At 35.7% G+C, this 27,056-nt stretch overlaps 1 protein-coding gene across 1 annotated transcript in view; it reads left to right on the plus strand.

Annotated features, from left to right (window-relative positions):
• Positions 1 to 638: 638 nt before the first annotated feature.
• Positions 639 to 27,056, plus strand: part of LOC150082583 (uncharacterized) — a 96,048-nt gene continuing 69,630 nt past the window's right edge. The window contains exons 1-2 of the mRNA XM_090377841.1: positions 639 to 721; positions 24,899 to 24,960. Of these exons, the coding sequence (XP_090233967.1) occupies positions 661 to 721; positions 24,899 to 24,960 (123 nt within the window). The 5' untranslated portion in view covers positions 639 to 660. The remainder of the gene's footprint in view (positions 722 to 24,898; positions 24,961 to 27,056) is intronic.

Consider the following 27,056-nt stretch of genomic DNA (forward strand, 5'->3'; position numbering starts at 1 on the left):
AGCCGCCATAACTAACTGCGTCTTGTTGTTGGAACAAAAAGCGTTCCGCTTGAAGAAATGCAATGAGTTGGCACCATCAAGGTTTGACGCATCGCTTACCATGGAATGTTTTTTTTATTTATTTTTGTTAAGCTACTTGTAGTTCTACAACGTCAGCGAAATGTTTACACGCTTTAAGAACTACTTTTCCATCCATCTTTCTAAACCCATTCGACTGATACAAAATAATTGAAAAATAAATAAATAATATATCGTATTATTATATTTTAGATATTTTTTAAGTGTTGCTATGGTAACTAAAGATCGCCCTCTGTTGCTTTTAAAATTAATCAATCAACGCGTAAAGTAAAACCTGTCTTGCACGATGAAATCTTAACTTCATTAAGTTTTACTTGAGACAGATTTCGTGTGATATAACTTAATTCATCAACCATTTCCACAACGCTTTACGTATTATGTCAAATAAACAGGTTTTCTACGAACTACAAGGTCAAGTAAGTAGTAGTGACACATTACCAGCGAAGCAATACATGAGCAACAGGTGCGCATTGTTACTTGAACCGATGTGCCCGCCCTCTATAAACAAATCAACTTCCGGAAGTTGATAAACTCCTGTACTTAGTAAAGGTATGATAAAATGAAAACGAGATCACTGGAAACATGGCCGGAAACGAAGAATTCTCAGCTGAATCTATAAGGAAATTTATAGCAAGTAGAGGAGGTAAAGTTTCGAATCCTGATCTAGTAAAAGCATTCCGAAAATATTTAACAGATCCATTAAAGCAAGGTAAAGGTAAAGGTTTCGTAATCATCTTTTGTTACTGTTGTAGCTTTGATATTAGCACGTTGTACCGGTAAAATGTCTGTGGGATATGGGGAAGGCTTCGTATTTGAGAATAAAATACATCTGATTCTTTGCAGTTAAATGAATTTATGAAACAGAGTTTTATCTTGTTAGTTGTGCTGATGTGTTTAAAAATCTGATGTCGAAATTATTTAAAATGAATGCAATATCTTAAAACAGGAAACAGGTGTACAAATCACATGTCGATGTATTGTATGACTGTTAATTAGGCATCGTGTATTATAAACGTACAACTTCTTTTTAAATGTACAGAATGAGTAATCAGAATGGTGTGAATGGAATAGTAAAAAAAAGTAGTCGTTAAGTGGTTTTTGAAAAAGATAGATTACTTCTTGAAACTATTTGTCTGGGGAGAACATTATCACATTTTTTGATACTGTCAACTCAAACGCGATTAGATTATAAAAATAAATACATAATATCGATTTTACTTTCTGTTTGTTATTAAACGACAAAATCTGTTTTCTCTCCTTGCTGTTTGCCTCCTTTTTTGTGTATATAGAAAGTATAACCGATATTATTTTATTTATTTCAGATTTAAAATAATAAATACGTATGGCATATATAGCCTTGTATATTTTGAAGAAATCACTATGCAAAATGGTTTTGAATGATTGTTTATTGGATTATTTATTATGAAAAGATTTAAACAATTCTATAATATTATATAATTACATTTATAAACTATGTATACATAATTATATACATATTTATTAGCTATTTTCTGTTTCTCTTACTTTATATCAACTAGATTCACCTTCTTATTTTCTGAGAATAGTAAATTTTCCGTTTGTCTTAATACGGTTTTATTATTTGTTATTATTTTATCTGCACTTGTTTCCAATGGTGTTACTCCACCCCACAAAAAAAAAAATAAATAAAATAAAATGCTGCATAAAGACTGGATCTTGGATCTGCCTTTTTGATATCAGCCCTATAGTGCAAGGAAAGCACAGGCATTTGCTGCACTAGCCTAAAAAATTAATTAAATAATAATAATAATAAATAAAAATAAAAATAATAAATACTAATATTAAAAATAAATATATAAAAAATTTAAAAAACAGAATTAAACTTGTTTCCAATCATGTTACTCTCCCCTCCCCACCAAAAAATAAAATAAAATATAGAGGCTGGATCTGCCTTTCAGAAAAGCTTTTGAATCTTAAACTTGTCTTAATATTGATATTAGTCCTATAGTGCAAGGGAGGCATTTGTTGCACTAGCCGAAAAAAAAATTAATTCATTAATTAAATAATAATAATAAACTAAAATAAAAAAATTAAATAATTAAAATAAAAAGCATATATAAAAAATTAAAAAACAAAATTATATTTCCCTCCTAACAGGTAATTTATTCCAGTAATTAATAATTTGCTGCCTAAATGAAAACTTCCTACAACCCAGTCGAAATCTCTCCCTCCGTGATTTGAATTTATTTGAATTTCTATATATATAACAACTTTCTAAATCTTAAAAGTAATTTATTACTATGGAAGCCTGAAATTATATAAATTTATCAATATTAAACATCGCCAGAGATTATTAATTTGTTAATAATTTGATGCTTCACAGAATACTGTTTATGTAATTTGATATTACAGTATTTACAATAAACTCTGTATAGCATTAAAATTCTATAATAGAAGCAACTCCGGATTCAATGATGATGGCTAATGTTCTAGTGGTCTGTTATTTCCTGGATAGTGTGACAGCTTTTACAAGGTTCAGTAAAAGGTCAAAGTTGAGAGAACACAGCCTCGACGTATTTATAATTAATTTGCTTTGCGATAATAATTTGTTCAGCAATATCCTTGGGAATCTTTCTGCATAGTTATCTATTAAATAGAGCTATAAACCAAAAAAATAAAATAAAATTCAGTATCTTTAGCTTGTTATTTTATTAGTTTTTCTAAGTTAAAAAAATGCTAATATATAGTAAAATATATATAGTAATATATAGTAAAAATTGTGTGTACAACAAATTTTACAATAAATACTATTTTGGTTATTAGCTGAAATTGCATATAGTACTTAGCCCAAATAATAATAATAATAACATTTAATGGTGACTGCTAGTGAGTATAGTCATCCAGATGAATGACTGCAGGGGCGGACTGGTCATAAGACTTACCGGGGAAACCCCGGAGGCTGGTTTGATTTTGGCCATAAACACTAGTATGAGGCCGCTACAAGTTTTCCCCGGTAAGAATTTTTGATCCAGTCCGCCCCTGAATGACTGGCTCGAGTCATCAACAATCTAATGACACGAGTCATTCAGAAGAGCAGTAGCTACCCTCGTGCCCTCGTGGGTAGCACAGTTTGTAGCCCTCGTGGGAAGCACATTTTTTAGAATCACTGTCCTCCCCACACCGGATAGAAAAGACCTGAGTCCCGTCGATGATGTGAGGAATTTTTATGGGCCTTTTCCACAACGGGGCTGAGAGTCTCAGGAGAGGGAAGCATGATTGATTTTTTTCTCCCGGAGCAACAGTGGCGGATTCAGGGTAGGGGAACGTTCCCCCTGTCGTTTTTCGGAAAATATACACCAATCGTTTCAATTACCTTTAGCTACAAAAAAAAATATTTTTTCATTGTTAATATTGGATTTTATCTATTTTGGCATTGTGGGTCAGCTATTTTCAACTAACTACAGTTGGCAACAGTGATGCTAATCTGATCGCCATTCTAGTGCACGAAATGGTGCCCCTCCTGTCATTTTTTTCTGGATCCGCCACAGCGGAGCAATATGGCCACCAGAAATTCTATTACTACCTGTGTTTGCGCAGATATAAACTGCCGATATACCACTGCTCCAGTTACAACAAAATACCAGATCCAATAACGTACATCTCAAACTTCAAAATCTACGAATAAATCCAGGAATTTTGGTAGGAATTTGATTCGGCTGTAGTAGAACTCGTCCAAATGGAAAATCGTAGAGAATCTAACATTGTTAAAGTGGAATTGCTGAATATTAGTACCTTTTGTTAAGACAAGAAAATCCATTAAACTGGTATAGGAGAAAAATCATTATCCCAGGCAATTCGAATTCAATGCAGGTCTTGCATGGTTGCAATTTCAGTTCCAAGTAAGAAATGTTTTCGAAAGTTCAACAGATGATCACGGAGAAACGAAGCAGCAGGACAACTGATAAAAGTGTCCAGCACCGTATATCTTGATTCATTTTTTTTAAAGTTTAAATCTTTTTAAAACTTTCTCAGATTTTTTTTATTTTCTTATGCCATTATTTCTTATACCCTAACCCAAAACAAGAAAACATGAAGCCCCTGAATTCGCAATAATGCATGGAGTTCAATGGGAGTGATGTGAGCAAGCGATTGAAACGGATTACCGAATAATCATTCCGTTGTACATCATTCTAAACAATCGAACAGTTCAAAGTCATGTGTACCTATTAGGATGGGTATAGAGAAGAGCAATAAGATTAGTCTGGGACACAAAAACCCTCCTGGCACTTTGCCATCCCGGGGTGGTTTCCTTATGGAAATAAACAGATAATAATAATAATAAAAAAAAAAAAAAGGGTACGCTTACCAAGAAAGATTTTAGTTCTACAAATCGCAGCGTCTGGAAGTAGTCACCTTCGAGGAGACTTCATTATGATGTGACTTAGTGTTTAAGGCATTAAATAGATTGAGTAAACTGTTGATGGCATCCGTACTCTTCTCAGATGACACACATAAGGGAATATAAAGTGAAAAATAATGGTTGCAAGATAGATGTGCGATTGAATTGGATTTGAAATAATAAAACTGATTTTATTATAGGCTTACTATGTTTGTTACCTGCTGATGCCACGAATCTTGCCACTGCAAATATAACTGATTACGAATTAGCCTGTAGGCTATATAGGAGACGGGCAGGCAAAGATTATCCTTCGTGGCTGTGATTTGGCTGTAGTATCAGCCAAATCGTTTCTGTTAATCCCGATGTAGCTATGGATCCAGCAAAAATGGATATCGAATCCACCTTCATAGAGAGTGAAGTACAGATTTTCGAAAATCTGTTTGTAGCCAGAGAGTAATTGATTGTTGGAACAAACTTTCATCTGGTAAAGAAGTAGTAGTAGTGGCATTTGATGCAAGAAAGCAAGCGTATGAGCTTATGCGGGCATCAGCCATAAAAATCACAAAACAATCCCCTCTAAATATTTGTCCAGTTCCTCCTTAAATTTATTTAACCTATCAACTTCCACAACGACAGATGGAAGTTTGTTCCAGCAATTAACCACCCACTGGCTAAAGGCAAATTTCCGCACAGCTATTCTACATCTGTCCTTCCTCAATTTCAATTTATGCCCCCTTAGGTTCGTAATCTGAACAAGTGGAAGAATCCCATCAGAATTCACCGTGCTCAACCCCAAGGCCTTATACACCTCAATCAGAACACCTCGCAGGTGCCTAGTCTCCAGCTGCTGCAATTTGCAGAACTTAAGCCTCTCCTGGTAAGAGGATCACTTCATTCCCCTCACCAATCTTGTTGCCCTTCTCTGTACACGCTCAAGCAAATCTACATCCTTCCTAAAATGAAGCCTCCAGACCTGCACGCAGTACTCAAGGCGTGGCCTGACGATTGCCTCATACAGAGGGACAATCACCTCCTTTTCCCTGCTAACAAAATTCCTGTATATCATTCACAACACACCATGATCTGCCCTGGCAGCCTGTCTGCATTGCTCAGAAAACTTCATATCTGACTGCACAATTACTCCCAGGTCTTTTTCATTTTCTACCTCCTTAAGTGTAGTACCACACAATTGGTACGTTTCTCTGGGGTTACTTCTACCCATACTTTGCATTTTTCAATGTTAAACTTCAGTTGCCACTTCTCAGCCCATCTGCCCAAATTTTCTAGATCCTGTTGCAATAAGACACTGCCATTACTGTCATTAACAATCCTGCCAACCTTTGTATCATCTGCAAACTTCGATACTAAGCCTGATAAACCTTCATCAATATCATTGATAAATATACAAAACAACAGTGGACCCAACACCGAACCCTGTAGGACTCCACTAATAACATTAGTTTACGAAGAGCAGCACCCATTGATTACCACCCTCTGTCTTCTCCCACTCAACCATCCTTTTATCCATTGTAGCAACTTACCCTTAATACCATTCTGCTCCAATTTGTACAGTAGTCTTCCAAGCGCAACAGTGTCAAAAGCTTTCCTGAAATCCAAGTATATGATATCAAAATTATTTTTTGCATCCAGTTCCTTTGTAACCACATCATAATAACCAATCAAATTTGTCAGACAAGACTCTCCCTTAACAAACCCATGCTGTGTCTGAATTATTGCTGCAATCTTGTCTAGATGATCCTGCAATGCATCTTTAACCAGTGACTCCATTATTTTACCCGGAACAGAAGTTAAACTAACTGGTCTGTAATTACTCGTGTCACCCTTCGATCCCCCTTTGTGAATTGGGGATACATTTGCACATCTCCAGTCCGTGGGACTTCCCCTGAGTCCAAGGATGCTCTCATAATTATGGCTAAGAGTTTGCTTAGTTGCCTTGCCGCCTCTTTTAATATAACTGGATAGATCCCATCCACCCCAGGTGCCTTTCTTATGTTTAACTTCAACAGTTTCTCCTCCACTTTGTTCTCAGTTATTACAAAATCATTAAGCATCCTGTTACAATTTGATAACCTTCTGGCATTTTCAAACCTTAATAACTCCTCATGTGTGAATGTAGATGCAAAATACTCATTCAGTTTGTTTGCTATCTGAGCACGATCATCAACAGTCGAACCATTGATGTCAAGTGGACCAATCAGATTCATCCCCTTCCTTTTAGAGTTTATATAAGTAAAGAAATCCTTGCTGTTTTTCTTAGCATCCTTTGCCAAAGATTTCTCGTAATCTGCCTTCGCCTGCCTAACCTCCTTTGTGACTTCATTACAGACTAGCTTATATTGTATATATCATAGGCTTCTGTGTCGCCTGATAATTTATATGCATCCCATGCATTTTGCTTCTCTGCCACGAGTCTCATTAGTTCATTTGACAACCATTTAGGCCTAAACCTTGAACAATATTTCTTAATATGTATGAAACGTTTAGTAGCTTCCGCTATTAATTCCTTGAATGCTTTCCGCTTAGAATTTGCTGTTGGTAACGTCATCAGTTGGTCCCACTGTACAGAAGTTAAAAACTGTCTAAAAACTGTGTTGTGGAAGTAAGGTAGTTTGAATAAATTTAAGGAAGGATTAGACATATTATTAGAGGGGATGGGCAGATGATATGGACCGGTTTTATTTTATTTTATTTTTAATGAGTCGAATCAGCCAAACGACTAGTTAGTCCATCACTGGCTCTCACTGAAGACCGAGAGCCTAGTGTTCCACCTTATGACCTAAGCTTACTTAAAGACCTCCAAATCCCTTGGACTGGTTAAAAGAATCTGCTTTGATTTCACTAATGTACAGCTCATAAAAACAGCTTGCATAATGATCATCAACCCAATTCTAGAATATGCCTCTCAAATCTGGAATCCTCACACCAAAATTCTTATAAAACAACTGGAACGTATTCAGAAATCCATAGTCAGATTCCTGGTGTACAAATCTAGGTTGGAATTGAACACAAAATCCTACAATGAATGGTGCATTCACTTTGGGACTGTACCACTCTACCAAAGGAGAGCTGCGGCAGACTGCAAATTCCTAATGCATCTAGTGGCTGGCAAGCTCGATGCCCCCGAGCTGCTCTACCTCATCAACTTCAGCTGTCCTCCAAGAGTCTTGAGAAGACAAAATATGCTGGCACAAGAGCCATTCAGAACTGATCAACTCAGATTCCACTACTTCAACAGAACTGTAAAACTGCTGAACGACTCCAACATTGATATACTATATGAAAACATTAATATCAAAAAAGAACTACAAAGGTTTTTCAATCAAACTAATAGAGAATAAAAATAAATGATTAACTTAATAATAACAACAATAATAATACTATAAAGATAGGTATACTTAGCCTTAACAAAAAAAAAAAAAAAAAAAAAGAAAAGGAATAAAGTAAAAAAAAAAAAAAAAAAAAAATCCTTTTTTTTTTTTTTTTTTGTTTACTTTTTCTTCAAGGAACTAAGTTAAGTAATAACAATTGTATAAAAAAAAAAAAAAAAATTTTGGTATAACAATTAAGATTAATAACACAAAGCAATTAATTCAACTAATTAATGTGAACAATCAAGAAAAGAAAACAACATAATGCTTAGAAATACTAATTTCTCTGTTACCACAGCTTTGCTAAAATGCAAATGGTCTGTAACGCATGATATGCATTGTATATGTTGTAAATTGACTTTGTATATTTGAAACTGTATAATGATACCTGACATTGTGTATAGATTGTAAATAGAAGGATTCTATATTTCTACGGTCAAATTCCTCCTCTGTAAGGCTTCGGCTGTTTTGGAGTAATAAAAAAAAAAAAAAAAAAAAATATAGTTAACCACTGTTCTATCTGAATTGCGAATAACTTTTTTTTAATTTATATAGCATCATTGAAAAGGCGACTCCAATAAAATGGAAGAATCCTTGATAGAACTGGCAGAGTCACGGCCAACGTCTTGCTTGAGAGAAGCGAGATGGGCCCTAACAGGAGGGGGTGGGTTGGTTCGGACGCGGCGGAAGCTAAGGACTACCTATCTGTAATCATGGTCAGTCACAAACTTCTTCAAGTCTGTGTCAAGGATCTGAACTTAGGAGAGCATTTGATAAGGCACCCAAATCTATCAGAGAAGTAGACAGTTGTTCCAGGGGGCGGAGTGAAGGGCTTGACCTGAGGGCTGCTTGTGGGACTCTCCAGCAGCAGCTTTCCCAGAATGACGGTGAAGAAGTTTTGGCACTCATTTATTTTATTGTAGTTACCACAGCAATCATCTCTCTGAGTAAAAAGCCTCTGAATGTTAAAAGCCTCGGCCATTGCTATTGTTCTAAGCTGATGGAGGAGGAGGCTTATGCTTCTTGGTAGCTCATTTGTCGAGCCAGAATTCGGCAGAAATGGTTTGATTGTGGTGAGAGAAACTGATGCCCAAGTCTCAACGGAATATAACAGTGGACAATGAACAACTGCACTGATGTATCTTATTGCGATTTTATTTTCTTTGTGACTACTGGGATGTCAGTGGAGGATCTCCGTGAGGGAAAAGACCATACAATGAGATTTCTGTGGAGTTATCTTGAAACCGAATTGACTGAAGTATGCCATGTCGTGAATATTTATACTGATTAAGCCTTGTTTTTTTCTTTCTTCCAAGTTAGCATTAGCATTGGCATTAGTTGAGGCATATAATGCAAGAAAGCAAGCTTATACAGCATCAGCCAAAAAAAACCCCCTTCCCATTTCACCCATCTGGTCACTCCAAATGTTTGTCTAGTTCAGCCTTAAATTTATTAAAGCTATCAACTTCCACAACAACAGATGGAAGTCTGTTCCAGCAATCAACTACCCGCTGGCTAAAGGCAAACTTCCGCACATCTATTTTACAACTGACTTTCCTCAATTTCAATCTCTGCCCCCTCACATCCTTAGTCTGAGCAAGCGGAAGTATTCCGTCAGCACTGAGCCTGCTCAAACCATTCAAGGCCTTATACATCTCAATCAGATTACCTCGCAGGTGCCTAGTCTCCAGATGCTGCAACTTATAGAACTTAAAGCCTTTCTTCATAAGTGCACCCCTTTGTTCCTCTCACCAATCTTGTTGCCCTTCTCTGTACTCGTTCTAGCAACTTTATATCCTTCCTAAAATGAGGCCTCCAGACCTGTACGCAATACTCAAGGTCTGGTCTGACCATTGCCTTATACAAAGGGATAATCACCTTGTGTCTGCTAGGAAAATTCCTATATATCATTGACCAAACTCCACGACCTGCTCTGGCAGCCTGTCTACACTATCAGAGAACTTCATATCCGACTGCACAATTCTGCGTAATTCCAGGTCTTTTTCATTCTCCACCTGCCTGAGTGTAGTATCACGAAGTTGGTACGTTTCTCTTGGGTTACTGCTACCCATATGCAGTACTTTGCATTTGTCAATGTTAAACTTCAGTTGCCACTTCTCAGCCCATCTGCCTAACTTTTCTAGATCCTGTTGCAGTAGCATACACTCTTTAATGTCATTAACAACTCTGCCAACCTTTGTATCATCTGCAAACGTGGACATGAAGGCTGATATACCTTCATAGATATCATTGATAAATACACAAAATAACAATGGGCCCAGCACTGAACTCTGGGCGACTCCACTAATAACATTAGTCCACGTAGAGCACTGTCCATTTATTACCACTCTCTGCCATCTCCCACTCAACCATCCTTTTATCTATTGCAGCAACTTGCCATTAATGCCATACCGCTCCAATTTGTACAGCAGTCTTCCATGTGCAACAGTATCAAAAGCTTTCCTGAAATCCAAGTATATGATATTAAAATTATTTTTTGCATCCGGTTCCTTTGTAACCACATCATAGTATCCAATCAAATTGGTCAGACAAGACTTCCCCTTAACAAACCCATGCTGTGTCTGAACTATTACTCCAGTCTTGTCTAGGTGATCCTGTATCACTTCTTTAACAAGTGACTCCATTATTTTCCCTTGACAGAAGTTAAACTAACAGGCCTATAATTATTTGTGTCACCCTTTGAAGTCCATTTTTGAATTGGGGATACATTTGCACATCTCCAGTCCATGGGGATCTCCCCTGAATCTAAGGATGCTCTCATAATTATGGCTAAGGGTTTGCTAACTTACCTCGCTGCCTCCTTCAATATAACTGGATAGATTCCATCCAACCCAGGTGCCTTTTTTATGTTTAACTTCGACAATTTCTCCTTCAGTTTGCTCTCAGTTATTACAAAATCACAGTTTTATGACTTCATTATATTAATTAACTAGATTTATCATGTGAGGTTTCCCCTCTTTACAAGTTATGTTATGATCCGTTTAGGATTATATTTATATCGAGATAATATACTGTATGTTATGCCATTAGCTACAGACACCATGATCTTGCCAACCTTAGTAAGCCTCACTAGTCTGTAGTTTCCCATTACTTCTTCAGGTCCTCCTTTATAGATTAGGGAAATACTAACGCTTCTCCAGTCCAAGGAGATCAACCCAAAGTTTACTTATAAGCTCATTGTCATTAAAAACTGTTTTCAACTATGCTCAACGTTGGCTTTTTTTAATATACCTGTATTACTGGATGTATACCTTCACCAATGGTGGTCTTACCCTCTCTCACTCTCAGTAGCTTTTCTAAGCGATCTTTTATATATCCTACTTTCAGAAAGCTAGCTCTTACTGTCCCCTACTTTCAGAAAACTAGCTCTCACTGTCCCCTACTTTCAGAAAGCTAGCTCTCACTGTCCCCTACTTCAAACACGCTTCTAATCGTAAAGTTCACAGCAAAGTACTTTCCTAATTCATCTGCCACTTCGTCTGGGTTGCCCATAAATTCGCTGCTTCCATCCTGTACTGGGCGAGTATGATCGACTCTCTTCTATCTTGTACAGTATTCACATTCGAACTGTTTCTCCCCATTTTTAGCTCTCTTTGTGAGTGGTTTCTCATAATCGGCTTTCATCGGCATTACCCAATCATTGTTTTTATTATGATGCTGGTGAAATATAATTGGCATATGAATCAATGACTGTCCCATATATTTTTTTTATTTTTGTCTAATACCTTCCAGCTGTTTTGTCTGCTTTGTTTCTTTCATTTGTAGTACTTCCCACTGGAATCAATATATACATTAGCTTCCAGGAAAATACAATTCTCATAATTCGTTCATGTTCCATTGCACATAGAGTCTAATAAGTGCTTGAATCCACTGTAATCCTCCTCTTCTTGAAATTGAAGCACCCACCCTTTGACCCTGAAATTTCTTTGGATGGACATTACATTTTATATTGTGGGCACTACCCAATCTCGTTTCTTGAACTGAGAGTATCCTGATACTGCGTGTACCCTTGGTGAGAATAAGAAAGGGCACACTTTCTGTAGGTTCGTCATTAAGATAGTAAAAAAAATAAATAAATGTTCCTCCATCACGTTTTAAAACTTCCATTAACGATAAACATACTAAAAGTGCATACTTTCTTTTGGATAATTATTTTTAATGAATTTAAATGTAACTTTCACTCCTATATTATTTAAGGAGTGCAATACAGTTAAACAGCTCTTTGCACCCTGTAAAGTTCATGTTTCAGTGGACCATTTAGGGTATTGTGAACAGAGACTGCGGTCGTTAGAGCAGTGAAATGTGATATGGTCCAATGAATCCACTTTCAACGTTTACCATCGTTGGGTGTATATGGGTGTGGAACAAGTCATGTGTAGCAATGAAGTCAATAAGCACTGCATATTTATTAAGGTTGGGTTACTTGGGTATGGGTTGTTTTAGCTATAGCTATGGCGCATCAGAACATGTCTATAATTTGCATGACGTTTGTTTATTTGTACGATGAAAAACCTGGACATAACCATTATTCAGATCACCAGGGACATAACAATGGGGCGGATATTTTTCCCCAGGAACTGTGAGAGCACCAGATAGCCTATTTATTTAGGGGAAAATATAATGCATTGCCCCCGGGCGCCATAACTCACTGCTACTCCTCTGAAATCCACGACCATCAACAACCGGCTCGGAATCGAACGAGGTCCTTTCACACAGCGTTGGAGGAACAATAGTAATCCCTGTGCCAGCCAGGACGTACCCCAGTCGTGCTTCTGATAATTTTGTTTTGTTTTAGACATTTTTCATAGCTTAGTGTTGAATTTCCGTAAATATTTTGAAATTGGCAGAAATAATTGACTAGGTTTTGCCAACGGAGAACCCTGATCAAAAATTTACCAGTATTCTTAATTGGCAAAGCAGAATGAGCTAACATCAACCCTAAGGACAGCTGTGTACACCGTACTTTCTTCATCGATATAGTTCATTCAACTGATAAATCTACCACAAGTTTTTGCCTTGGCGGGCACATGATTTCAATGCCTGAATGTGAGTCTATAAGTTCTGCAGCCGCAGTCTCGGATTCCGACTAGCAGAAGAGTGGATGAAGCTAAGCAGGATACAGACGATCTTCGAGACACAGTGTTCACTGTTTTAAGCCTTTGCACGATAGGTTTTTGAATTATTCTTCCAAGAGATAACTGCCCATCTCACGACTTTACCTTTTCATTATAGGAAGGTAGTATCGTCTTAATTTGCAGTAACCAATTGATTGGTTTGAGCCAGGCTGCTGACAATGGACTCCATCACCTGAGATTCCATGTCGGCACCAGCTTTCTTGAAATATGACAATCGTGGTATCAACATTGTAAATTTATAAAATTTTTAGATTAGCGTAGTTTGTCTGTACGAGTGTGTTCACGGAACAGTTTGCAAGTTTTGGGCCTCAATGTAGATTAACATTATTTATTCTTCAGCCTTAGGATACTGTACAGGAAGAGAAAGCTTGCATCCTAGTTGAGAAAACATCTGACCTTAGAATTACTGCAGCAAGGCCGGCTTAGAGCACGATCGAGCGGTTCCCCGGAACAGGGCGCCAAAATCCCCGAAAATTCACTGATTTGCTGTAAATTTCAAGTCGGAGAAGGCCCACCAAAAATCTCGCATAGGGCGCTGATAGACCTGGGGCCGATTCTGTACCGCAGACAGTTCTAAGAGTTGAGTTTGATTACTTGTAAAACATTCTAACAATATAGCAGTTTTAATTTATAGCTACCGACATGGCTGAACTTACTTTTGTTTACCAATATCAGGAACAATACCCATATGTGACATGTTTCTATTGTCTGTTAAGATTAGTGATGCATCACGCATTTGCGTGAAACGCAGTTACATCACTAATATTCATAAAGGTGGGTTACATCGCTATCTTGTTAAGATTTGTTAGACCTTGAAAAATTTTAATCTTCAAGTTTCAAGGATACAGGTTTTTATTAAATTCAAAACAAACCAAAAAAGAAAGTTGTCATTGTAGTAGGATTTTGGAGCATCTGCGACTAAGGCCATATTGCTCTGTGTATATTGTCTGCATATTGCATGTGTTCTATGGTCGATTTTCTGTTTACTGGATGAAAAACCCGAGTTTCCGGGAGAAAAAATCATGCTCCCTGAGACCAACAAACTCAGCCACATTCTGAAAAAGGTCCATAGGGATTCTGCATGTCATCAAAAGTACTCAAACTCAGGTCTTTTCTGTCTGGTGTGGGGAGGACAGTGGTTCTACCAACCGTGCTACCAGTTGGTAAAAAAAAGTAAATTGCAGCCATTATCAAACCACTGCAGGTGTGGAAGCCTCCTCAACAATTCATGCTGAGGGAAAATGGGCCATAATCTACCACACTGGTCCAGTGCGGGTTGGCAGATCGACCGTATTCAGCAGTCAGGGGCTTGAACCCCGGTCTACTGAAAGAGCGTGCCACTTCACTCCCGCTCCTGACCACTCGGCTACGGAGGCCTTTACCAGTTGGTAGAACCACTTAATTTTAAGAAACATGCATTTATTAAAATTTACACTTCTGTATCATTTTTCTTTTTTTTTTTTTCCTTTTTGTTTACTGGCAAGCTCAAGATTTTAATAGAAAGAATGATCCCTTTTCCGTTTTAAGGTGATGGATGCAAACAGACTCCAAGAAACTCAAGAATAATGTTAGAATTTACATTACAGTAGTAAAACTTAGGATTACTGAAATATGACTAGAATGAGCTAGTAAGATGAAAGTAAAGGTGGGAATAACGTTTCTGAGAAATTCAAGCATCGTGCCAAACATGTTGTTTCATTACAATATACATAAATGTGTGTAATGGATTTTATTTCTTTTTGTTAGCCAAATTACACTGCCTTGGACTTTGGTGGGCCTTAAAAACCCAGGTTAATCACCAACCATGATAATTGAGAGTCTGAGGTTACCCACCAAAAACTTGTGTTAATTTTTGGTGGAATGTTGGGTTACTCTATATTACCAAAGATACTCGGACAGGCCTGGAATTTCGAAAAAATGAACTATAACTGTAATCCACGTGTTACAGATATAAAAGAAACTACGTTCATGCAAGTTGCAAGCAGATGAACAAAATGCAGTAGGTAGGCCAAGATGTTGAGCTTAGTGATTTCCAGCGGTGAGTCATCATAGGATGCCATATTAGCAATCAATTTATTACAGCAAAATTGCAACAGCCTAGATCAAGAGTGGCTGACATAATCACCAAACAGTAACTCCATAACTCAGACTTACAGCTTCTCAAGGACATTGGGAGGCTTTATTATGGCCTTAAGAATCACGATACACATTTTTCCCGATCTGATGGTAGCATTGTGTCTGGCAGATGCCTGGAAATATTAACATTGTGAAGTTTGGCATGGGTGCTGTCACCATCTGAGTTGCCCCAGCACTTGGAATTATGGCCCTACGGAACACTGTTCTGTAGAATCGGAAGGTTTCCGGCATTTTTTCCATGTCCAGTACTTGGAATGAACACTGGAACACTGTTCCGATTCTTCATAAGCATCGGTAATGTCCTGTATACTTGTTTAGTGCCTTGTGGATGCATTATGAGTTCAAAGAACAATCGCTGTTATAACATTGAGTTATTCCCCTAACCTAGAAGTGTGTGCAAACTCGATTTTTTATTTTGTAGCATCGTGGTCTGTTGTGACAACCAAACGGGAGCCGTTTCATAGAACCTATATCATAATGATAACATATACAGATTGAGTCAACTACAGAATTGTAAAGTCCAGGCTAAATTACCATCTCCTTACCCTAAGAGACATATATAAGAAAAGGGCCAAAACTATAATCACTCAAACTTATACTTGCCAAAAGGTGTTAAATCAGGCCCAGTACAAGGCCATCTTTTGGTATTTGCAAGCCCAGGTACTCATTTCGAGGCCTCACTATATTATATCAAACATATTAAAATGCCCCTTCTTAAAAGAGGTATTTTAGTATGTCAAATCTGATTTTGAAATTTTATGGTGCTAAGCAGTAGGGCTGGTCCTGGAGTTCAGAGAGGCCTGAGTGAGAAGGAGAAAAAGAAAGTATGGAATTCTTAATTGGATTGAAGCCTTTCCTTGGCCACCAGTAGTGCAATACGTTGTAACTTGTTGTGTAGGTAGTCGCAATATGAGATGCAATTAAATTGATGCCATTTATACTACTTTCTTAGTTTCTTCTATTACAGATAAATATATGTGATATTTCACATAGAAAATTAATTAAAATATCATGCATCTGATGTGATCCATGAATAACTATCACTCTCATTAGCTGGAATGCAGTAGCACACACTTTTTGAGTAGACTGCGGTTCAAGCCCCTGACTCCTAAATACGGCTGACCTGCCAACTCGCACTGGGCCAGCATGGCAGATTATGGTCCATTTCCCTCAACATAAATTGTTGACAAGGCTTCCATCCTGCAGTGGATTGATAATGGCTGCAGCTTGGTGAGATTTGAGCTGTTTTTCAGTACAGGGCCCCGATGCATTGTACCCCTTCAAAAAAAAGAAAGAAAAAATTCTTTCTGGATCCATAGGTTAAAGAAATACACAATTATATACCCCTACTTGCAAAAAATAGAAATGCTTTTTTTAAAATGAATTAACTTTAAAAAACATTTCAAGAGAATGTCTCAGGGTTTAGTGTTGTGTTCCATTGTTGTTTGCTATATTTATAAATAATACTGATGATGGTATATCAGGCTTAATGTCCAAGTATCGTATGCAGACGATACGAGGGTTGGCAGGGTTTTTAAGGACACTAATGACGGTACGCTGCTGCAACAGGATCTAGAAAAGTTGAGTAGATGGGCTGAGAGGTGGCAAATGAAGTTTAACATTGACAAATGTTATTTGGTTTTTTTTTTTTTTAGGAGCATTAGCAAACTAAGGCCATATTGCTCCAGGATATGCGATGGTCATTCCCTGACCTTTCCGCATCCTCCGTATTTGGTGATGACAGGCTCGAACCCCGGTCTAATCAAGAAACGTGTGCTACGCACTACTGCTCCTTCCCACCTGGCTACGGAGGCGCCTTATTGACAAATGTAAAGTACTACATATGGGAAGCAGTAACCCCAGAGTAACGTATCAATCTGTGGTACTACACTGACAGTGGTAGAGAATGAAAAGGAACTGGGAGTAATTGTGCAGGCAGATTTGAAGCTTTCTGAACAGTGCAGACGGTCTGCAAGAGTAGCTTATGGTGTCTTGTCAATGATATACAGGAATTTTTCTAGCAGGTTTAAGGAGGTGATTATCCCCTTGTATAAGGCAATGGTCAGGCCACACCTTGAGTACTGTATACAGGTCTGGAGGCCTCATTTTAAGAAGGATGTAAAGCTGTTGGAATGAGTACAGAGAAGAGCAACAAGATTAGTAAATGGAACAAAGGATTGCTCTTACAAAGAAAGGCTTAAGTTTTGCAGATTACAGTGTCTGGAGACCAGGCACCAGCTAGGTGATCTGATTGAGGTGTATAAAGCCTTGAATGGTTTGAGCATGCTCAATGCTGATGGGATTCTTCCTCTTGCTCAGAATAATCACCTGAGAGGGCATAAATTCAAATTGAGGAAAGACAGTTGTAGGATAGATGTGCGGAAGTTTGCCTTTAGCCAGCGAGTAGTTGATTGGTGGAACAAACTTCCATCTTTTGTTGTGGAAGTTGATAGCCTAAATAAATTTAAGTCTGAGCTGGACAAGTATTTGGAATGAACAGAGGGTTGAAATGGGAGCGTTTTTTTTTTTTTTTTTTTTTGGCTGATGCTGCATAAGCTTGCTTTCTTGCATCATATGCCTCTGCTAATGCTAATATAAAAAATCATTAACTCTACCCTGTGCTTCAGATAGAGTAATTTTGGAACCCCTAAATTCTGAGGCCAAGCAGCCACTTATCCTACTTACCTGACATGGGGAGTGGGGGAAATAAAAATGTTGAGTACAAGGACAGTCGCTTTGGTTACACAAACAGGGGTTGCCTTCATAGCAATTATTACAAAATGTTATGAGACAGATTGCCCAAATTTTTTTTTTTTTTTTTTTGTTTAATCACATAATTTGTGAATGGTACGAACATAACAAGGAAGACTTAGCAATGCATATACAAGGCCACATTAAGAGACAGCACAATTGTTTTTACAGCCCTGCCCTCACCACTTCCAGCTTTTTCTATCTTAATTCTTATTTGGATAAGTTAGCCGAATTTTTATTTACCAAATAATTGCAGATAAACCAATATAAACCAATCTGGTTTATGGCTGTAAACATTGAGTTGTACAAATTCAACTGTCTATCTGAGTGCATACAGCATTCCTTAGACTGATATTTTTATTTGCAACTAATACCATTTTCAGTCATGTTCACACACACACACATATGTATATATACACACACATATGCTAAGCATCAATTGTCTTTGCCAAGTCCATCCGTTCACACATAACAACTCGACTACTCGTGGATGAATTTTCATGAAATTTTTTGGGTCTTTTAAAAATATTTGTCAAGTCAATCCAAATTTTGTTAAAATAAAACAAATAGAAATCCAGCAATTATTATTTCTTCTTTTCCACACACTTTTTATATAAAAAAGAAATTCATAGATTAAATGTAGTTTTAATGCAATATTGTTAGATTTAGAACAGTCTGTTCATATTATGCTTGTATTGTTATACAAGACTCGTGAATGTGGTGTTACTTGTGTGCTATATATATATAGAGAGAGAAATATGAGATTTAAAAAAAAAAGTATATGGGAAAAGAGTAATAAATATTATACAGTTGCAATTAAACTGAACAGCTATGATTGGAGAATGTAAAATTATAAAGATCAATATGATTCATACTTGGAGAATATAATTTGCAGCTTCTATCTATACACAGCCTGATTGCAGGCCTCCATTTCTTACATAAGTTTCTTAACAATAACTTACGAAGAAAGGCTTAAGTTTTGCGAATTACAGTGTCTGGAAACTAGGCACCAGCGAGGTGATCTGATAGAGGTGTACAAAGCCTTGAATGGTTTGAGCATGCTCAATGCTGATGGGATTCTTCCTCTTGCTCAGAATAATCACCTGAGAGGGCATAAATTCAAATTGAGGAAAGACAGATGTAGGATAGATGTGCGGAAATTTGCCTTTAGCCAGCGGGTGGTTGGTAGGTGTAACAGACTTCCATCCCTTGTCGTGGAAGTTGATAGCCTAAATAAGTTTAAGGCTCAGCTGGACAGGTATTTTGAACGAACAGAGGGGTGAAGTGGAAGTGGTTATTTTTATTTATTTATGTTACTTTTTTTTTTTTTTTTTTTTGGCTGATGCTGCATAAGCCTGCTTTCTTGCATCAAATGCCTCTACTAATGCTAATGCTAATGCTAATAAGGTTTTGAGTCCCGACTTATTACAACAGATTAACTTTCACGTACTTGTAGGATTCAAAAGAAACAAGAATCTTTTTATGATTAAATTTAGAACACATAATGGACAGTTAAACCCAATAAATAAAATTTTAAATATATTACTTTAGCTCTAGACTCTTTTATTAACTCTTATAGATCTCCTTAAAATCCATTAAATGTATGTTTATATTAGATTCATCTTTTATGTGAAACTCACAGTTTCACATATATATATATATATATGGCTGAGTGCTCGCAGAATTTTACATACATAAATTGAACAAGTATGCTTTAACTGCTACCTTTATTCCTATGTGTTTTACTGTAATGCCCTTCCTTACACTTCTAATGTTTTTATCATTTATTAATAGTACTTTATTTCTTAATTATATATTACTATTTCATGACATTTTATTTTTATTTGTATGTTTACTCTTGGTGTTAAGTATATTTCATTTTTACATCTTACTTGTTTGTTATTTTGTACCTGTTTATATCATTTTATGATTTTTTTTTTTCTTGTTTTGTATGGAATAATAAAAATAAAATAAAATAATAAATAAAACTGTATTAATAAGGAAATACCTATATTTACTTTTCATTTCTATTAATAATAGAAAAAAATAGTTAATTTAAGAAAAAAATTCTAATGTGCCTGAAATGCAACATACATTGAGTAACTTATTTATTTTCCTCTATTTAGTAGATAGGTTGGCTAAAATTAGTGAAAAACAATGGAGCAATTACTTAAGGTCTATATTTTTTGGGGGGGGGGGGTTCACTATAAAAAGATCAAAATGGGAGGAGCACCAAATTTAAAGCTTGCCTCCAATACTAAAATCACCCCACCCCATGTAATGCCAGGCATTGTGTGTACCTGTAGATATATGAATGAACCCTTAACTCAATTAAACAATCATTTTAGTTCAGTCTCAGTGCCAACTCATAATTTACTCAATATTTGGCATATTAGTACCTTTTTCTCTAGGTTTACCATAGTGTGTCAATTGGGAGGGGGGGTACGAGTGAAGCAACCAGCTAGTGACTTGGGTTTATGGTACTCAAATATTATGGTTTTTCTAATAAATCATATTTGTTCAAACTTCATTTTTTTGAAAGTTGACAAATCACAATTTTGATATTTGAAGATCATTATTTTCATTTTTTGTTTTATTAAAGTTATATACTTTTGGTGGCTACATCTGTCACATGTTATCTTCAGAAGTGATTGCTGATAATGTCACAAGGGAAAAAAAAAAAAAAAAAAAGCAAGAGATATCATTATTTGCAGTTATACTAACGGCTGAACTTTGTGCTTCAACCAGTCAATCAGTGTGCATTTGTTACCACTACCATATATTTCATTTAAGTGGTTTACTTGTGAAGGAAAAAAGTAAAACTTTTGGTATCATTATTTCAAAGTAATCTTTTCATATATTCATTATAACTTGATAGTAAATTTCTAGTGAAATTAAAATACCATTTTATTTCATAACTTAAACCACAGTTTATGTGATTTTTTTAAATTTTTTATTTTGGAAGTGCCCAAATATGTTTTTTTCATGATCCTCTTATATGATCTAACAATGATGTCAGGACTAGTGAAATAGGTGTGTTAGTGATATATAGATTGTGAAAATGATATGTTGTCAGAAAAACATTTTATCGTGACATAAATAAAAGCACATAGATTGCTAATTATGAGATATGGAAAGAATAACACCTAGTTATATCAAATATCAGTTCAAGTCATTCCTTAAAAAAAAATTGAGACAAGGTCGGAAGAAGAAGAGCCTAAATAGATTCACAGTGTTTTTACACATGTATGCAGGCACATATTAGTTGAGCATTTCTAAGACAAAATAAAAATAAATGCTGCTTATATTCCGGAACTGCCACATATGGCAAGAAAACTCTATGAATAAAATAACAGTTTACAACAGCCAGATGCAATACTTGTTGTTAACAGTGATTTCTGAAAAATTATGGCATTGTGCAGCCATGACTAGCCTTACTAATTCTAAAGGTGAAATGGTAGTAGTCTGAGAGCTCTTACATAATATCCAGGCAGGTTATGGAGTAGTATTCAACCACCTGTCCCCCCCCCCCAATTGCCCTTGTGTATGAACTGATTCCATATCTTTTTTTCTGATGGTTATTGGGTTCTGGACTTCCCTAGTGTATACAAGAATGATTCATATTAAGGTTTGCAGTTAGATTTCCTACAATAATTACTAAGATAAATTGTGAATATATAGTCATGTATATATGCATCAGAGTTGGCAATCCCTGAAAATGGTTTTTACCGATAGTAAATTTATACACAACTAAACTTTTCTTATAGATACACAAATTTCTACCTAGTATCAAGATGGCTCAACAAAAATGACTCAAAGTGATAGAAGTAGTACATCCTACTTAAAATAAGTGTGACACTACAATAATGTGTCTGAAAGTGATGAAAAAATAGTGGGAATGGATCTCAGTCTTGCATATCAGGAACTCCAATGTATCCATACATGCAAGTTTAAACAAGTCTACCAAAATGCATTTTTCATTTTGTTTCATGTTTTTAATTCATATCCATTAAAATAAATGGTTCCAGTCCTTTCAAAAATTAGAAACTACTTAAAGTATTAAGATGATATTCTTTAAACTCCCTGATAATTTTATTAGTATTTTTACAGATTTTATGAGAAAGAATTTAGCACAAGAATCATCAATATAATATTATGATGGTAATATATTATTTTTTCTGAACGAGAAAAAAGTATATAGTTTTTTAATGTTTGTGTGTGAGCTAAGAGGGATGATGATAATAATAATATTAACAGAAAATTCATTATATTTCTTTTTATTTATTTAAATATATTAAGCAAATAAAGCAATATAATCATGGAATTAACCTCACTGGTTAAAATGGAGGATACCGATTTTAATCAGTGAAGTTAAAAGAAGAGTTAAAGTTGAGGATACCATTTTAACCAAAAAATGCCACTGATCTTGAGTAACGTTCTCCAAAAAAAAGGTATTTTATTTCACCAGATCCTTACCAGTTTATACAAAAAATTCACCTGACTTTCTGACTGAAAAAAATTGACACATGGCTTGGTGTCAATTTTTTTCAGAAAAAGTCATAATAAACAATTTCCTTATTAAGAGTAAGAAGCTAAACTTCTTTTTTACTTATTCCCCTACTTTCCATGGATCTTCAAAAAATGACTCAGTAAGCAATTTTATGTCTGAACAATCCTGCTGATACAAATCACATAAACCATACAAATAGCCAAAAGTATTATTTTCTTATATTCACAAAACTTTCCTCACAGTATTTTTGCACCAAAATAGATCAGCTTTCTTCATATATAGAAAGTAATTTGCAAGGAATATTACTGTGTAAGATGACAGATTAAGAAAAGTGGTGGTAGTACATATTTTTTCAGTTTTTATTAATAAAAAGCAAATATACACTGAGTGGCCACTTTATTATGTAACCTACCTTGGAGTCCGGTGCAGGTCCATTGTATTTGACCTGCACCTGAACTGCACAAAAAAAAGGAGAAAAAAAGGGCATATTAAGAAAATTTATCTTAATGTTTTTATATAACAATAATAATGTAATAAATAACTGAATCAACAATACTGAATTTTTTATCATATACAATATACATCAACTTAAAAAACAAATAAATAGGAAAAATGTACTGAAAATATATTAATATAATTAATTTTACACATTTTTTAAATCGCTGTACAAAAAGAGGACATCAACAGTTTGCAGGTTCAACTGAGTCCTTTCTTGGACAAGAAGTCCCACTGCAGAAAAATCTCTTTAACTGGCTACACTGCTGGCAAGGATGGCAAGAATGAAATGAGCCACAGCTGCAAGATTTGGAAAAAAATTATGTATTTTTTTTCACCACTTCAACAACTGAAAATCTTCTCCATCATCAGAAATTTGTTTTGGAAGTTTTATTGTGATATAATTTTGAATTTCGAGTGGAGGTTCAACATTTTCATAACTTGAATCTTCCGCATCAAATAAATCTTCTTCATTCCATCTTTTTCTTTTTGTTAAACCTTTTAATTATGGTCTTTCGGTTTCATATAGCAATTAATTATATATAAAAACTGGAATTGCACCCAACCTGCAAACCACAAAATTAACTGAAAACCGACCTGCAACCCAACCTGCTTGCAGGTAACCTGTAGGTTTCTCTGGGTACCCAATAGAAACATGCAGTAGGTCCCCTCTAGCTGTCAGAACAGCCTGAATTCATCATGGAATAGATTCAACTATGTATTGAAAGTGTGCCAGGATGCTGGTCCATGCTGACTCATTAGCTTCCCACAATTATTGCAAATTGAAGTGATGCAGATCTCTACTCCACCTCATCTCACTGGTGTTCAACAATTGAGATCTAGTCACCAGGGACGAACCACTCTAGGTTGGATTCACTCTTATGTTCCTGCAAGTTCTGTACAATTCTGGCCTCCTTGTGACATGGCACATTATCCTGTTAGAAGAACCCATTTTAAGATGAATATACATATTTGATGCTGCCTTTTTTAATGCTAACAGCAGACTAAAATAAAATGGGTGTACCTGCTTGTAAAGAAACAATTTCCAAATAGCCTGTGGCATCTAAATGCTGCTCGACTGGTATCAAGGTACCCAACATGTACCATGAAAACTCTCTATACCATTAACCACCTTCAACCTGCATTACTGACACCAGGCAGGATGGGTCCATGGACCCATGCTATTTTTGCTATTTCTATTCCTCCCATCAGCATGAAACAGTAGAAACTGGAATTTGTCAGACTAGGCAATGTGTTTTTCCATCTTCTACTGACCAATGTTAACTGTTCCTCAGCCCACCATAACTGTACCTTTTGTTTTTTTTGTTGATACCCAGTTCCGTTGTCAGCTACATATCCTATACATGACAAGGTACAACAATTGCATTCTAAAATACCTATATTGTTACCACTGTCATAGTGGGTTGCTATTTGACTGATTCTAGCTTTTCTGTTACTCTGCATAAGTTTTGTTAGCCTCTGTTGGCATCTTACATCAAGGAGCTGTTTCCAAAGATAGGATTGCTGTTGGCTGGATACTATTTGGTTATTGGATCAATCTTGACACATCTGAGATGCAGTTGCACATGAAAACCCCAGTAAGGTTTCAGTTTCCAAGATAATCAATATCAATGTATCTGGTGCTACTTACCATGCTACACTCAAAGTCACTTTGCCTTTTGTCTTGCCCATTCCCACCCTGAATTGCATAGATACAACCATCCTATGAATCTGCCCACCTGCTTCATTTCAAATTGTTTAGAAACTTAATGCCATTATTGCTATTCTTGAAAAGGGTAGAAGTGCTTAATAATGTTATAACTCAGTGTATTTTAATTACTGATGCTGCCTTTGCTAATGCTAACAGCAGAGACTAAAAAAGAGTGAATTTAAACTTCTAAGTATGATCAAAGAAGTTGAAGTTTTAACATTTTCTTAATATGGTTTAATAACAGAAATTGTGATTTGAATTTTTTTTTTTTATTAAACTTACTCCTTATTGCAGTTGAAGCAAGGGTATACTTCAGAGATACTGTGAATGAGCTAGCTATTGTAAAAGAGGAACTGGTAAGGATTTTAAATGATTAATATCTTTAAATGAATATGCATAACTATATAAAAAGTACTCAAAAATTATAAAGTACATAAAAATAAATTATAAATGATTTCTTTTTATATAAAAGTTATATCAAATATAATGATAAATAGATATTTTTCCTATACAAATCATTAAAAGTAATTCAACAGTTAACAAATTTTTCTTGTTTTTCTCTTTATGAGATAAAATTCTATGTGCATACTATGCAAGTCATTCCTTTCTTCTATTTTTATGTTAGTTATCCTGATTTACCTTTCTTGTTCAGATTTACAGTAAGAAAGATCCTCATAGGTGCATAAGCATGATGATACTGAGTGCACTAAGCCCATCCAAAACATTTTTTTTATCATGAATTCTATTGTCATGTGTTGACACCTGTAAAAGCTACCAGTATGGAAAGTAAACACTAAATGTGCTGCTGGAAAACCTTATTGTCAAACACAGATTTTCCCCTTTGCCAATATGACATTACCTTCTTTGTTAAAGTGCAGGGTTCCCAGAAAACAGTAAATTATATAAAATATAAAAGAAAATGGCAGTCTTTTCATAATGGTACCAACTCAAATTGAAATGTTATCACCAGGAGGGGAAAGAGCTATTCAGAACTAGGTGGATGCTTTTTAGTTCCAACCTTTTTTGATCAAGGGCCAAAATCAGTGATCAGTGATGGTTAGGTGGTGTATTTATCTTAACAAATAATTTCTTTGAATTGTTTGTGCGTGATTCTTCCAAATTTCCTTGCACACATGATTTATAACAGATAAAGCATAATTTGTGTTACAATAACAGAAATATGTAAAACCTTCGTGAGGCCTGACATAGCCAAGTGGTCAGGCATAAGAGTGTAGAAGCATACACGCTTTGAGTGGCCTGCACTTCAAGCCCACATGACTGCTATATATGCAATTCATGACTGTATTCATTATCAAAATAATTAATTGTAAATTCCTCTGATCAAGTGGCTATACCAGAGTATAAACAGGAAGGACTTCCCATCAGGCTTGAACCTGGATGTGGCCATGTTCAGCTGATTTCCAGATGTGGTGTGTGCTCAAAAAAATTTTGTGCATGTGCTTCCAAAACCACATGCACGACCATGCAGGTGTGCAGCTTAGAGAAGAAGATCCACTTATGTCCCCCAATTTCCAGCCCTAGTTATCACAAAGAAATAGTTGATACTGCACCAAATGTAAACAGCACTTTCCTCTCAAGAGGTTCACTACCATTTATTCATAATTTGGTGCTGTCTTTCAGTTATTCTAATAACATGGAAAAATTATCAAAGGTGAGCTTCTGAATGGGTGAGTCAAATCTGCTGGTGCCAGACTAGCACTGATAGATGACAAACATACATCAGAGCAAGTCTGACACTCGTTGAAAGTTCTTATAGGTGATATTGTTTAGCAGTTGTCAATCATGGCTGCTCTATTAATGTCCATAACAGCCTGTTTCAGGGCCAGGCTGTTGTACCAGTGTCTAATCTTTTAACCCTTTCATGAGAAAGTTCCTGGATCTGTGTGAGCTCATGCAGCTCGTTCTCAGAACAGCAGTAAATTTCTCAAAAGCAGGTGGGCCACAGGGAGTGAGGCAGTGTGCTCTGTGGAGTAAGTTTATTTTTGGAATTTAATAAAAATGAATACTTTGTACATAAATATTAAAAATTAAAATAATAAATATTAAAATTATTAGTTTTAATATTAATTTAAAAAATTGTGGCAAAAAATTGTTAAAAATTATTAAAAATAAATATCACATGATTCAGTTGAAGTTGAATAAATCAGCTTATAGATCAGAATTCTGATCTGTAAGCTGATTTATTCAACTTCAAATTTGGATGCCAAATAAGGCAACTGACACAAATAGGTATAAACTTTTATTCCAATTTTCAAATTATTTTCTTATTGCCTTTTATTATAAATTGTGTCTACAATTACTTAGAAACACAGATAAGATATGGCAACACGTAAAAAATTTCTAGACTATTTGCATATAAATGGGCACATTATCTGAAATAAACTTTAAATGTGTTATATATGTGTGTGCTTCACAGAGTCCATACATCAGA

Source organism: Mastigoproctus giganteus, chromosome 7 (assembly GCF_048544385.1).
Source record: "Mastigoproctus giganteus isolate SK-2022 chromosome 7, ASM4854438v1, whole genome shotgun sequence".
In the NCBI taxonomy this organism is placed as follows: domain Eukaryota; kingdom Metazoa; phylum Arthropoda; class Arachnida; order Uropygi; family Thelyphonidae; genus Mastigoproctus; species Mastigoproctus giganteus.